The sequence below is a fragment of the Ictidomys tridecemlineatus genome, chromosome 6, assembly GCF_052094955.1.
Source record: "Ictidomys tridecemlineatus isolate mIctTri1 chromosome 6, mIctTri1.hap1, whole genome shotgun sequence".
In the NCBI taxonomy this organism is placed as follows: Eukaryota; Metazoa; Chordata; class Mammalia; order Rodentia; family Sciuridae; genus Ictidomys; species Ictidomys tridecemlineatus.
Window position 1 is genome coordinate 159,913,027 of NC_135482.1, and position 13,137 is coordinate 159,926,163.

At 32.8% G+C, this 13,137-nt stretch overlaps 1 protein-coding gene across 8 annotated transcripts in view; it reads right to left on the minus strand.

Annotated features, from left to right (window-relative positions):
- The window catches only part of Zc3h13 (zinc finger CCCH-type containing 13), an 81,353-nt gene that overhangs the window by 949 nt on the left and 67,267 nt on the right, over positions 1–13,137 (minus strand). For 6 of the 8 annotated variants that reach the window (XM_078015984.1, XM_078015983.1, XM_021720790.3 and 3 more), the window contains 3 exons: positions 10,126–10,278; positions 8,764–8,964; positions 5,220–5,383 (listed from right to left, as the gene is read on the minus strand). In XM_078015984.1, coding sequence (XP_077872110.1) covers positions 5,220–5,383; positions 8,764–8,964; positions 10,126–10,278 — 518 coding nt within the window. The remainder of the gene's footprint in view (positions 1–5,219; positions 5,384–8,763; positions 8,965–10,125; positions 10,279–13,137) is intronic. The other 2 variants (XM_078015986.1, XM_078015982.1) reach the window with 1 other exon arrangement.

A 13,137-nucleotide genomic window follows, 5' to 3' on the forward strand; every position in this document is an offset into this window, starting at 1 on the left:
ATACCAAAGTTATAATAGTATTTAATTTTGAATGGATATTAAGTAACTTTACTGGATTAAAAAGCAAAATTACAAATGTTTCAGACTCAATGAATCCTAGAAAAGAAAAAAAGCTTCAGAGAGCACTTAGTTTTATCTCTTGTTTAATGTAGAAATCCTCAACAGTTCCTTACAAGTAATCAACCAGTTTTTACTCAGTCATTTCTAATGACAGAAAAAGAAAAAATATACACTGAAAATTCTATTATTGAATGGAATTTTTTTCTTCATGCAATGGATAAAATCTCTTTTATGAAGTTATACCCTAAGTCAATCTTATTTTTATTTGACAAAACTTAAATTCAAAGAAGAGAAGAATTATGGCTTTCTTCTTTTTGTTTTTCTGGGCCCCCGAGCTGAATAATTCTTTAAAAGACAGTTGATCATGAAATGTATGAGGTACTACCACACTCTAAAATGTATATATTATTGAAACCTAAAGTAACATTAGCATTTTTTAAAGTTATTGTCACAAAATTTTGTTATGTCATCCCTAACTATGTGCATAATGAATAATAGTAAGATCTAAATACTACCAGCATGCTGCTATTCCTCTTCTTTTCTAGGATCCTCAAATATAAATTATAATGGTTCCTGGCTCACATTTGTATTCCTTGTGTATGTGTCTGTGTATGTTACTGAGGATTGCCTCGCCTTGTGCATGCTAGGCAAGTGTTCTATCATTGAGCCACATCCTCAGCCCTTTTCTTAAATTTTATGAGACAGGGTCTTGCTAAATTGTTCAGGCTAGCCTTGAACTTGTGATCCTCTTGTCTCAGCCTCCCAAGTAACTGGGATTACAAGCACACACAGTGGCACCTCACACACCTATATTCTTTTTATAAAACATTTTATTTTGTAAGTTGTGATACAGTAAAATTAACCTTTTATGTTAGTTCTACAAGCCTGACATATGTGGAGTAACCATGATGACAATCAGGATAGAAAAGTTTTCACTCAAACTCCCTCTGCTTGCCCTTTTGTATTCATATACTTTTTAAAAAAATGAATGTTTTTATCATTTATATGTGGTGCAGAGAATTGAGCCTGGTGTGTCATACAAGCTAGGCAAGTGCACTACTGCTAAGCCACAGTCCCAGCCCCATGTTCATACACTTTTTCCAGCTCTAACCTCTGGCAACCATTGATATATCCTCTATAAACAGCCTTTTCTAGACTATTATATGAATACAGTTTATAACCTTTAGAAATTAGCTCCTTTCCTCGGCATAATATCTTTCAGGTTCATCCATTTGTTAACCGTATTAATAGTGTGATACTTTTTGGTGACAATTAGTAAACTTATTGTATGAATTACGACATAGTTCATCTGTTATCCAGTTGAAAAACACTGGAGTTGGTTTCAGTTTATAGAGATTATGAATATAGCTGCTATTTTACTTTTGTGTATAGGTTTTTATATAAAACTAAGTTTTCACCTAAGACAAATACCTAGTGATGGAATTTCTAGGTCATGTATTAAATTTACATTTAAAGATGTTAAACATCTTTTCATGAGCTTAACAGCTCTCCATATGTCCTCTTTGGTGAAATGTCCAATCAAATCCTTTGCCTGTTTTTAAAAACTGGGTTGCCGATTTTTACTGTTAAGTCTTAACAATATCTCTTTTTAATATATTCTGGATACACACCTTTTATAAGAACGTGTTTTGCAAGAATTTTCTGATTTTCTTTTCATTCTCTTTCACAGAACAAGTTTTAAATGTAGAAGAACAATTATCTCAAAATATAAAGTCAATTTTTAAAAATCCAAATTATTTTACTCCTTTCTATTATTATTATTATTATTATTATTATTATTGGTGGTGGTACCACCACCACCAGGAATTGAACTCAGGGGCACTCAACTACTGAGCCACATCCCTAGCCCTATTTTGAATTTCATTTTGAGATAGGGTCTCATTGAGTTGCTTAGTGCTTTGCTTTTGCTCAGGCTATTTTTGAACTCTGGATCCTCCTGCTTCAGCTTCCTCAGCTGTTGGAGTTATAGGCATGCAGCACCGTACCCAGCTTCCTCCTTACTCTTGTTAGTCAGTCATATTTGTGTGGGTCTACTTCTGGACTCTTGGCTCTGTTCCATTAACCTGAATTTCTATTCTTTTACCAGTACCACACTATCTTAAGTACTGGAGTTTTATTTATTTATTTTTAATTTATTATTTTTAGATATATATGATGGTAGAGTGTATTTTGACATTGTACATACATGGAGAAGTATTATAGTTTTATATAATAAGTCTTGAAAATGAGTAGTTCAAATCCTCCGATTTTATTCTTCTTTTGTAAAAATTATTTTGGCTATTAACTTTAACTTCTCATATAAACTTTAGAATCAACTTGTCTGCTCTACTTGGATTTTTACTGGAGTTGTGTTAAATCTACAGTTCAATTTGGGTGAGAACAATAATCTTAACAATATTGAGCTTACAATCCATGAACATGATGTTTCTCCAGGTCTTTACTGACTTTTTATAGTTTTTGGAACATAGATCCTGAATGTGTTTTATTATATTTATACCGAAGTAGTTCATTTTTTGAGAGCCATAAAATGAATTGTTTTTAACATTTTGGTGCCTAGGTGTTCATTGCTATAATTGTTTTTGTACAATAAATGACTTTGTTTTCTGTGACATTCTTAAACTCTATTTATTGGTTCTAGGATTTTTTTTTTTTTGTAAATTCCTTGAAATTTTTTACATAGCTAATCATGTTATATCTACTAATACAAACAGCCTTATTTATTCCTTTCCAATCTGTATGCTCTTTCTTTTTCTTGCCCTATTGAACTGGCTACAATCTTTACCATTAACTATTACGTTAGGTACAGATTTTAGCTACAAATTCAACTTAAAAAATAAATTAAAGACTACTCTGGTTATCTATTATTTCTTGAGTAACTTTTGGTAGTTTGTGGCCTTATAGAACGCAATCCATTTCTTTTATACACATTTATGTGCATACATTTGATCATAATTATCACCTAATTATCCTTTTGTCTCAGCCTCCCAAGTAACTGAGATTCATGTAACCATGATGACAATCAGGATAGAAAAGTTTTATCACTCAAACTCCCTCCGCTTGCTCTGTGGGATCTGTAGTGATATCCCTGTTTCCATTTCTGATACTAATCATTTGTATTTTCTTTTTTGCCTTGACAGTCTAGGTAACAAATTAATGTGCTCTCTTTGTATCTTTCACTTCTTTCTCCCAGGATGCACTATAAATTAGAAGCTTTAAAATTCATTTTTCTAAAAAGAAATGATACCAATATATGGGTCAATAGTTTTTACACTATTTGTCATCTTACAAGAGACTACTACTTACCCTGATAAATGGTCCTGTTATGTACTTTTTTTCATAATCATAGAACCTAAAGGTTTTTGTTAGCATTTTGAATAAGGCTCTCTAGAACCTGTAATAATATATTTTTTAGCTATGTCTCTTTCTTTTAGCTTTTGTACTGATATTTTAACACTGAATAATATGAAAATCTGCAATATCTTCTTTAGATGGATCATTTAAGACATTTATAATGTGCCATTGAAACTTTTTATAATGTGTCAAATGTTAACTGTCTTGTGCCTTATACTGAAGGATTATAAGGTTCTGAACAAAAGTTTTCCATGAGAAATTTGCAGAGGTATTTTTGATTATTACAATTTTTGACAAGCACCATGGCATGTTAGAAGAACTAACAAATGTTATAAAATACTTTTTATAAAAAGATGGCAGCACATGGAGCACACCTGTAATCCCGGGAGCTCGGGAGGCTAAGGCAGGAGGATTGCAAGTTCAAAGCCAGATTCAGCTACTTAGCAAGGCCTTAAGCAATTCAGGGAGACCCTGTTTCTAAATAAAATATACAAAAAGGGCTGAGGATGTTGCTCAGTGGTTAGGCACCCCTGGATTCAATCCCATGTACCCAAAAAGCAGTAAGATTCTAATGAGATTGTAAACCATACTGTCTTTCTCAACTGACATTCCTTATCTGAACCCAAAAGCAAATGATGTGAATGATAGTTCTCAGTTTAATAGTGAAGATGGCGGTAACTGGTTATCATTTTAGGTGTATAATATAAAAAGTGATTCATTTCACACATGTTTAGGGCATGGGAAGCCTAATTCTCTCAGAGAAATGTTCAGTTGAGAAAGGCTGCAGAGAGAGATGGGCATCCAGGCAAAAGAATAAGGAGACATAAATTGCATTATTTAAGTGGGAGGGGGAACAGAGAATGATTAAAACAATTATCAAAAGTAATTTTGAAGTAGCCTTTAAGTGGAGAAGACTTGGTAATTATACAGTCTCAATTTGATTTTTTAAAAGCCTATTATTCTGCATTATCTGTTTTCAGATAATTATCTTGTTTTCATAAATTAGATCATTCCCAAAAAACCTGAGTATTTTTCTTGAATCAAAGAGCCTTTTCTTTAGTAATGGTATACATCCAAGATAATCTGTTTTACCAACAGCACAAAGTTATTAATATTTTTCTAACTTTTTAAGATTAGCTTCTTTATCATACTATTCATGCCTACCACACCCACATCCAAAATAAAACTCCCAGTTTATTATTTATTTTTTTGATAAGTGAAGGATTTTATTGGGCCAGTTTATTAACTTTAAAAAGCCCAAGATGTTTTCAATTCCCTTCTATATCTAAACTTACTTTATTTTTCTTACTTTTCAATTCTTAATTCTTCTGAAGCAATGTTTAAATGTTTAAACTTAATAACTTCCATTTATTTCCTTCTCTTCCAACTCGACAATTTCATAAGCACTCTTCCTATAAATATCCTCACCTCTCTTTACCTGGGAATTTTTGTTTTTTGATCTTCCATTTGAAAAAATTTCTATTATGTCTGCTTCTCTAACAAAGCTTTTCACTTGTGCAAAATATTTATTCAAAGAATATTTTCAACATTTTTATGCATGAAATTTTGAACAACAAATAATTATTTTTCAAAACAACCAGTAATCAGTTGTTATTAAAGTAAAAGTACTATACATTTTGGCAGAATTCTTTCTTTACACGTGTAAAAGACTAGGACATGACACTTATAACAATACTCGAGACTGCATTCTCATTTTAAATTAATCAAATAAAAAATATGACATTTATACTATTTATTTTGTATTTTTTCCAAGGAAATAATAGTACCTTTTCATTTTTAACAAGCTGCTTTCGGATTGCTGAATCCCGTCTGAAGCACAGTGCTTTACAACACGGACCAAGATCACTAAGAAGACTTGCTCTTTCTTCTTTTCGTAGTAATGCAGCCATGTTGAGAGCCCCCAATTCATGCTCAAAAAGATTGTCTGCATCTTTCAATACAAATAAACATGCATTAAATTTTCCTACAGTAGGAAAGTGTTAGCAATGGCTTAAGTTTGAGTCTATGACTTATCAAAGTTAGCAACATTGGTGAAAATTATTTTATATCAAAGGCAACATATTCTCTGCAAAGAATCTTCAACATATAGTATGTGGCTGACTTAAACAAAAATAAATATTCTGATAGCTGCTTTAAATTTGCTTAAGATTAAAGCAAACATGGGGAGGAGAATGTAGACACTGATTACTGACTATGACTGAGAAGAAAAGTTCAAGTTCAGAATTACTGAAATAAAATTCAGTATGTTGCCTTCCATCAACTACAACTTAAAATTATAGATTTCAGCACCATATAACAGCAAGATTCAAATGTAATAATATTCAAGATGTGACTTCTAAGAAATCAGCCAACAGAAAATGATTAGATGTTAGACTACCTCTAAGTTACTACAAAAACTTGAGACAATGTATTAAATTAGTAAAAAGACAATTTTAAGTCACAACATACAAGGGAGGGAGAAAACACTTAACACTTAACAAAAAGCAGAATCAAGAAAATATTTGATAAAAATTTATTGTATTAAAAAGGAAGTAAAGAAAGACAAAAGGAAGTAAAAATAACAAAACAGAACCAGTCAGTAATCAAAATAAAAGAGTAGCCAAGAGTTATTACAAAGCCATTAGGTACTGCTTCTATTCTTAAGACATGATCAAACAGGTTGCTATTAGACTCCACAAAAGAAAGCAGTAAATGGCGTTAAAGTAAAACCAAATAGGATAAATTTGATACAGAATGAAAGAAGCTGCATTACACAGTTCATTTGAATTTTCTGAAATAAAAAATATAAGCAATGAAATTAGAAAATTAACAAGAAACTACCTTCATGTAACACAGTTAAGAGATTTGCACCTAGTTGATAGGTATATAAGTATAAATAAATATAAACTAACTCAAAACTGGTTCCCACACTCTGATGTCTGCTTGAATCACTTGAGAATTTTTTTTAGTAATATACTTATCAGACCTACAGAATCAGAATCTCTATAGTTGGGCCAAGATACTTTAAGAGAAAAATAAGGGATTCCTCAGATGATTCATTCTCTCTCTCTCTCTCTCACACACACACAAACACAGTACTCATAGGTATTTAGACACAGACACATACACCACACACACACATAAAAAATATTCTCCATTCTACTACAATCACAAACAAATGAAATCTGCATTGAGCCCACATTCTTTTTTGAAAACTGCTTAGTGGGACAGATGTTTTAAAAAAAACTTTTTGTTGTTGCTAATGGACTATTTATTTATTTATTGTGCCAAAAATTGAACCCAGTGCCTCACACATGGTAGGCAAGTGATCTACCACTGAGCTAAAACCCAGCCCAGTAGGACAGATTTTTTTGGCATCCTTGCTACCCTTATTCTATTTTCAGACAACAAGATGTAAAACACTTTCTTTTACATATGTAAAAGACTAGGAAACCAGTACACTTTTTTGGGGGGGCGGGGATTGAATGGAGGGGTGATTATCCACTGAGCCACAGCCTCAGCCCACTTTTAATTTTGAGAAAGGGTCTCTTTAAGTTGCTTAGAGCCTTCTTAGCTAAGTGGCTAAAGCTGGCTTTCCTGTAAACTTCTTTAGAGTATAACAGAGCTAAACTTCCTATCTGTTCATGGTTTTGACAAACTAAACACAGACTAAACTAAAGGTAAAACAAAAGGTGCAAAATAATTGGGAAAGATTAACTGAGAAGAACTTAACCATATTGCAATTAGTAAATCTAGATGAAAGCAAGTTCAATTTTAGCACCCATGTTCAGTTTTCTGCTTTAAACCTAAGTTTGTTTCCGTTTTATCTCAGTTTTTAAAATTATATAGGGCATGAAGATATACTCTCTTCAGTGTTGGGGCACTGAAATAGATGAAATGAATACAACCATGGGTATCAATTATTTTGCAAACCGGTACTGGATATTTTTTATGTGACAGGCATAGGTATATGCAATGCATAAGTAGTATAAAGTAGTATATAAAGAGAAAATTAGACACTGATATGGTAATGAACAAAACTAAGTCCCATTTCACATGAAATACACATTCAGCATCCTTTATCAGTTCTCTAGTATCACTGTTAGGGAACAGACAAACATAAATGGTAGGAACACAAGGTTAAGAGAATCATTTTATAAATTGGGACCACTGTGCTGATCCTTATATGCTTTCTGTTTCAAGAAGCAATTTACCTGTAGCCCTGCATGGCCTCAGTGGATAGACTATGTCACATTCCACAGCAAACTACCTGTTCACTGCAGGAGAAATGCAGAACCAAAATAATGTGGATAAGAGGAATCCATGTTACCCTGAAGGAGACTTTTGTGACCAGATCCTAAAACTCTAGGAGATAAGGATAGCTCCTCCAAACCATAAAATCTGTAAGAATGTATGATTAAGAATCCAATTAGAACTGCTCAGCATGGGCCAAAGTGACCTAGAGCTGCCATGACAGTGGAGACTTGAAAGTATGATGTCACCCTGCTGTCAGTCAAAAGTCAAGAGGTGGACCTGCGCAAGGCTCTCTGGAAACTTCCCTAGGGTCCCCAACAAAACTGGAGTGCAGGGGGGCTGGGGATGTGGTTTAAGCAGTAACGCGCTTACCTGGCATGCGCGGGGCGCTGGGTTCGATCCTCAGCACCACATAAAAATAAAATAAAGATATTGTGTCCACCGAAAACTGAAAAATAAATATTAAAAACTGGAGTGCAGGAGAGGCACATTGTCCCTCTCTGAGAGGACCCACTCTTCTCTCTTAAGAGTGTCCTCTTCTCCTCTTTTCCTGTCAATAAATTTTCCCCCTTTTCCCTTTAGTAAATTCATTCCTATTACTCTAAGCAACATTTCTGAAATCTTTCTGACTAGATCACAAAAGTAGGGGCTTGAAAGTAGGTCTTTACACTGCCTCAGTTTCTCGGAAGGCCTCAGCTATGTAACACCACCATCACAGCAGCAAAAATTAGGAGAGCTCTGATTGTTAAGCAACAATCAAACCCTCCTCTTACAAACAGTTCATAGTTTCAGGTCTTACTTAAGTCACCATTAAGTAAGCCCTCTATTAAACTTTGATAAGAAAGTTTATTTTACAACTTTTGCAACTTCTCTGTAGAATTAAATTTTCCTCAAAAAAATTTAAGGAATTTTGACCATGAAGATTAAATTAATGAATATAAATGATTGCTCCAAAAAACAAAAACCAACAAAGAAGTTCCTATAGTGTGAGTACTACATGACAACTAAACAGAATTCTTTTCAACAGCATACTAATAGTTACAACAGACATTACATAGTTAAAGTAAATGGAATTACCTTTGGGTTTTTCTAAAAGTCTCTGACATGTTTCTTTGACTTTGGTAAAGAGCTCAGAACCTGCCAGCTTTTTAGAAATCCCAACTCTTAGCATAACAGCTCCAGGTGTGAATTTTAAGAGCGCAGCCCCAGGTTCTCGTGGTTCTTTTGGATGTTTTGGCATAAGACCAGACCAATCCACATCTATCACATCTAATGGATCTGTAAAAAATTAAAGAATAATACTGTTCTTTACATCCAAAAATAAAGAAGGCTTAACTACAGAGAAATAGATCTGGTCCTTGGTAACCATCTATGGATTCAACTAACTATAGATAAAAAAATATATATATATACAGAAAAGTCTGAATTGAACATGTACAGCCTTTTATTTCCTTATAATTATTCCCTATACAATACAGTCTAGCAACAAACTATAACACATTTACATTTTAGTAGGTATCAGAAGTAATCTAGAGATGTTTTAAAGCATACAGGAGGATGTGGATACATTACATGCAAATACTGAGCCATTTTATATAAGAGAATTGAGCATCTGCAGATTTTGTGTGCAGCTCATGATGTCAATCTCCTATGGATATGGAGGGATGACTGTATAAATCAAGTAAGCACAGCCTTAACTCATAAATAAATAAAGTTATTTTCTTAAAATTTCAGCTTTCTCATAAAAATGAATATTTAGAATCTTAAAACTCTCCACCAAAAGAAAACAGGTAAGCTAACCCTACAAAATAACTCATTTAAAAATTAAATGAGAGATTACCAATGAAAGAACTCCATTATTTCACTAAGATAAGGCCTGATATTTTGAAACTTGGTACCAGAATCATATCAAGGATTAAATCTAGGAGCATATTTAGTTTGCCTGTATGCACACATACATACATTATAGAGGAAATAATTGATTATGAAATTTCTTTAAGAATCAGACAGTGACTATTATTAACAGTGAGAGTGAATAATCCATCAAGAAGAAACAGCTGAAGAAATAAAATAATGTTCTATTTAGAAATATCTAATACCAACAAATGACAAAGATAATAATCATATCTTCCACATTAGTATGAAAATTTGTGAAATACGAGCAGAGAAAAATAAAAATAAAAATTCTGTACTTTACATAGCCAGACCCAGTACAGACCCTTACTATTATTTAAACAAACAAACAAAAAAGGTTAAAAGTACTCAGAAACAAATTGATACAACTGAATGATAATGTCAAGGAATGTTGTTTCATGGGATAGTTACTTGAGTAAGCTCTGGCAATGTATAAGTACAATAAATAAAAATAATAATTACTGAATTTAGAAAACTGAAAGAAGTTATAAAGACTGCTCAAATACCACCTCTGCAAATGATTACCTGGCATCTTCTCTTCATCCTGTTGGTCCTCTCTCTTTTCTGCATCACCTGCCAGAATTTCATCTAGTTCATCATCACTAATTGGCTCATATCCTTCTCCAGCACCAGATCCTAATGAATGTGCATCATCTAACTTGGATTCATCATCTCCTGCTAATACACAAATTCATTTCATGTTAAAAAAAGTATTTAAGGGAAGGGATGCCTAAATCAAACAAAAATGTAAAGGCTATACACACTGTAACAATGTGAAAAGCATTTTTTTAAACAGAAAGCTATCTTTTTAAACTAGTCAAACACTTCATAGTTTCAAAAGCAAACTACAAAATAAAATTGAATTAACTAAATTTATTTTAGTAGTTAAGAACACAAAACGAACAGTAATTATCAGATAAGGTCACAATTAAAATATCAAAAATAAAAGATACCACTAATACACTAATATTGATTATGTATATTGTTTTAATTTTTGACAATAAAACTTTCATAATCAGAAAAATCTTCTAACTTCAAAAGACTGTAATAATTTCTTTAGCTGAATAAATTCATTATAAAAAAAAAACTTACTTTTTTTTTTTTTTTTGGTGGGGTGGAACTAGAGATTGAACCACCAGGCACCAGGAGTATTTTGCCTCTGAGCTACATTCCCAACCCTTTTTATTTTGAGACAAGTTCTTACAAAATTGCCCAGGTTGGCCTTGAATTTGAGATCCTCCTGTCTCAGTCTCTTGAGTAGCTGGAGTTACAGGTGTGTGCTACCACATGCCTGTTTCATTGCAAATTTACTTTAAAAAGATATTTTAAACTTATATTTAAAATAAGTTTAAATATTTTAAACTCATGATATTTTACTCATTATAGAAAGAACTTTCTAGCAGTGAGGTAAAAATGTGAAGTATCATTAATTCTCTTCCCTATCCCAACATTTTCATCTAATTAATGAATGAAATTTTAGAAGAATGCTATAATATAACTTAAAAATATTTTTGCTGGTATTTCTACTTTTCTCAACTAGTATGTATGCTAAACTTTGTCTCCTGGTGAGTTAGTTAGAAGTCTACTCCCCAAATTACTAAGTATGTTCAATGTTTCTACTGGCAATCTATATACTTTATGGAATCTAAAACCCTTACTTTCGAATGGCAACACTATGGTGCATGGGTATGAATGTGCACCAAATAAAATTTGAGGCTATGAAATGTTTCTAGTCATTCTGATAATTTTTTGTTCTATTAAATTCTATAAAAATTTCCCCATATCTCCACAAATTCATTTCTAAGACAACCCATTTTAATAACTGGTTATATAAATATGTATCTAAACATAAATGTAATAGCATTTAAAAATTTTTAAGCTTATACAACTCATTTTCCTACTTTAAGTGAACACATACATCATATAGCAGATGATTTACCTCTAAATGTCTATGCTGTATTATCTGTAGTTGCAACTAAAAAATTGGTAACATTTTAGGAATGAAGGACACTGTCACACAAGAGCTATTATAATAATTAGTTCAATATATCCCAAGGTTGGGCCTACATCAGAATCACGTCTCATGATATGATGCTATTTATACTTAAACTTGAGATGAAAACATAATATGAAAAAAAAACAGTAAAAATGTTTAAGTCAAATAAAACAAAAATATGTTTAACAGATAGCATATGAGATGTCTAATCTGTTTTTAAAAGTTGTGGATTTTACTATAGGCCAAATGCTATCATGGCAAATTAAAAACAAAAAATCATAATCTTAGTGCTTGGAAATAGGAGGTTATGTTAGAACAATGATTTAAAAACTGATACCAGAAATGGAGAGTCTTAGGAAGGCAGAAATTTCAGGAGAATTCTCAGAGGGGCCACTATCCCTATTAACCTAGGCTATAATTCACCAAGAAGTAAGATGTGGGGTATACATGTACAGACACAACACATCTTCATTCATCAGCTATTGATAAAAAGGAGTACAGTACAATGGGGAGAAAAATCATAAAAAATATTACAATACTGTATGGGAATACTATAAAAGATGTAAAAACAAGGTGCTGTAAGAATGTGAAAGTGCCTTTTGCACAGGTGGCTTCATAGAGAAAATAACTAAGACAAAGTCTGAGTAAGGAGATGATGTAAATGCAAAGGTCTATCCGGAAATGGGAAGAACAGGTACTAAAAAGGGATAGAGAAAGGAAAGGCATGAATCAATTTGTCTAGTTTATTGCAGGCAAATATTCTGAGACAGTACATAAGCAGTAATTTTTTTAATTATTATTTGTATCTGCCATATGATAGCTTTTGGCCTATAGTTTATAAAAGTAGATCCTTGTATCTCTTAGTTATCTGATTAGATATCTCAGTTTACCATTTGTTTTATATATATATCTTTACCTTTCCCCCAGCTCCAATTTGGCTTGACCAAAACAATTCTACCTCAGATCCTTTTTTTTTTTTTGTACCAAGGTTTGAACCCAGGGGCACTTAACCACTAAGCCACAACCCTAGCCCTTTTTTGGTATTTTATTTAGAGACAGGGTCTCTCTTGAGTTGCTTAGGGCCTCACTAAGTTGCTGAGGCTGGCTTTGAACTCAAGATCCTCCTGCCTCAGCTCCTGAGCCACTGAGATTATAGTAGTGCACCACCAAGCCCAGCTCTACCTCAGATTCTTTACATTACTGAATATAACTAAACTAATCACTGTGATTGCACTCCTACAATTGAAGCTGGAGTCTCCTTAACCTGATAATAAAAGTCAGTTTATCTAGCAAAGTGGTAGTAAAGAATGAAGAATAGAAGCAGTATAAGTAAGGTTCCACAGAGCTAAGACTGGCTCAGACTGGGCCAAAGTGTTCATGCTGACTTCTCTGCATTCCTGTTCTAGGACTGAGGAATGGCAGGAGGTCTCTATAGTTGATCTGCCATTAAATGCAGTTTTAGCAAGTTTTATTATTTCATATATTTGTTCTCAGTTGCCCTAGAAAAGAGGAACCTCTAATAGTTATGTGAATCCTAAAAT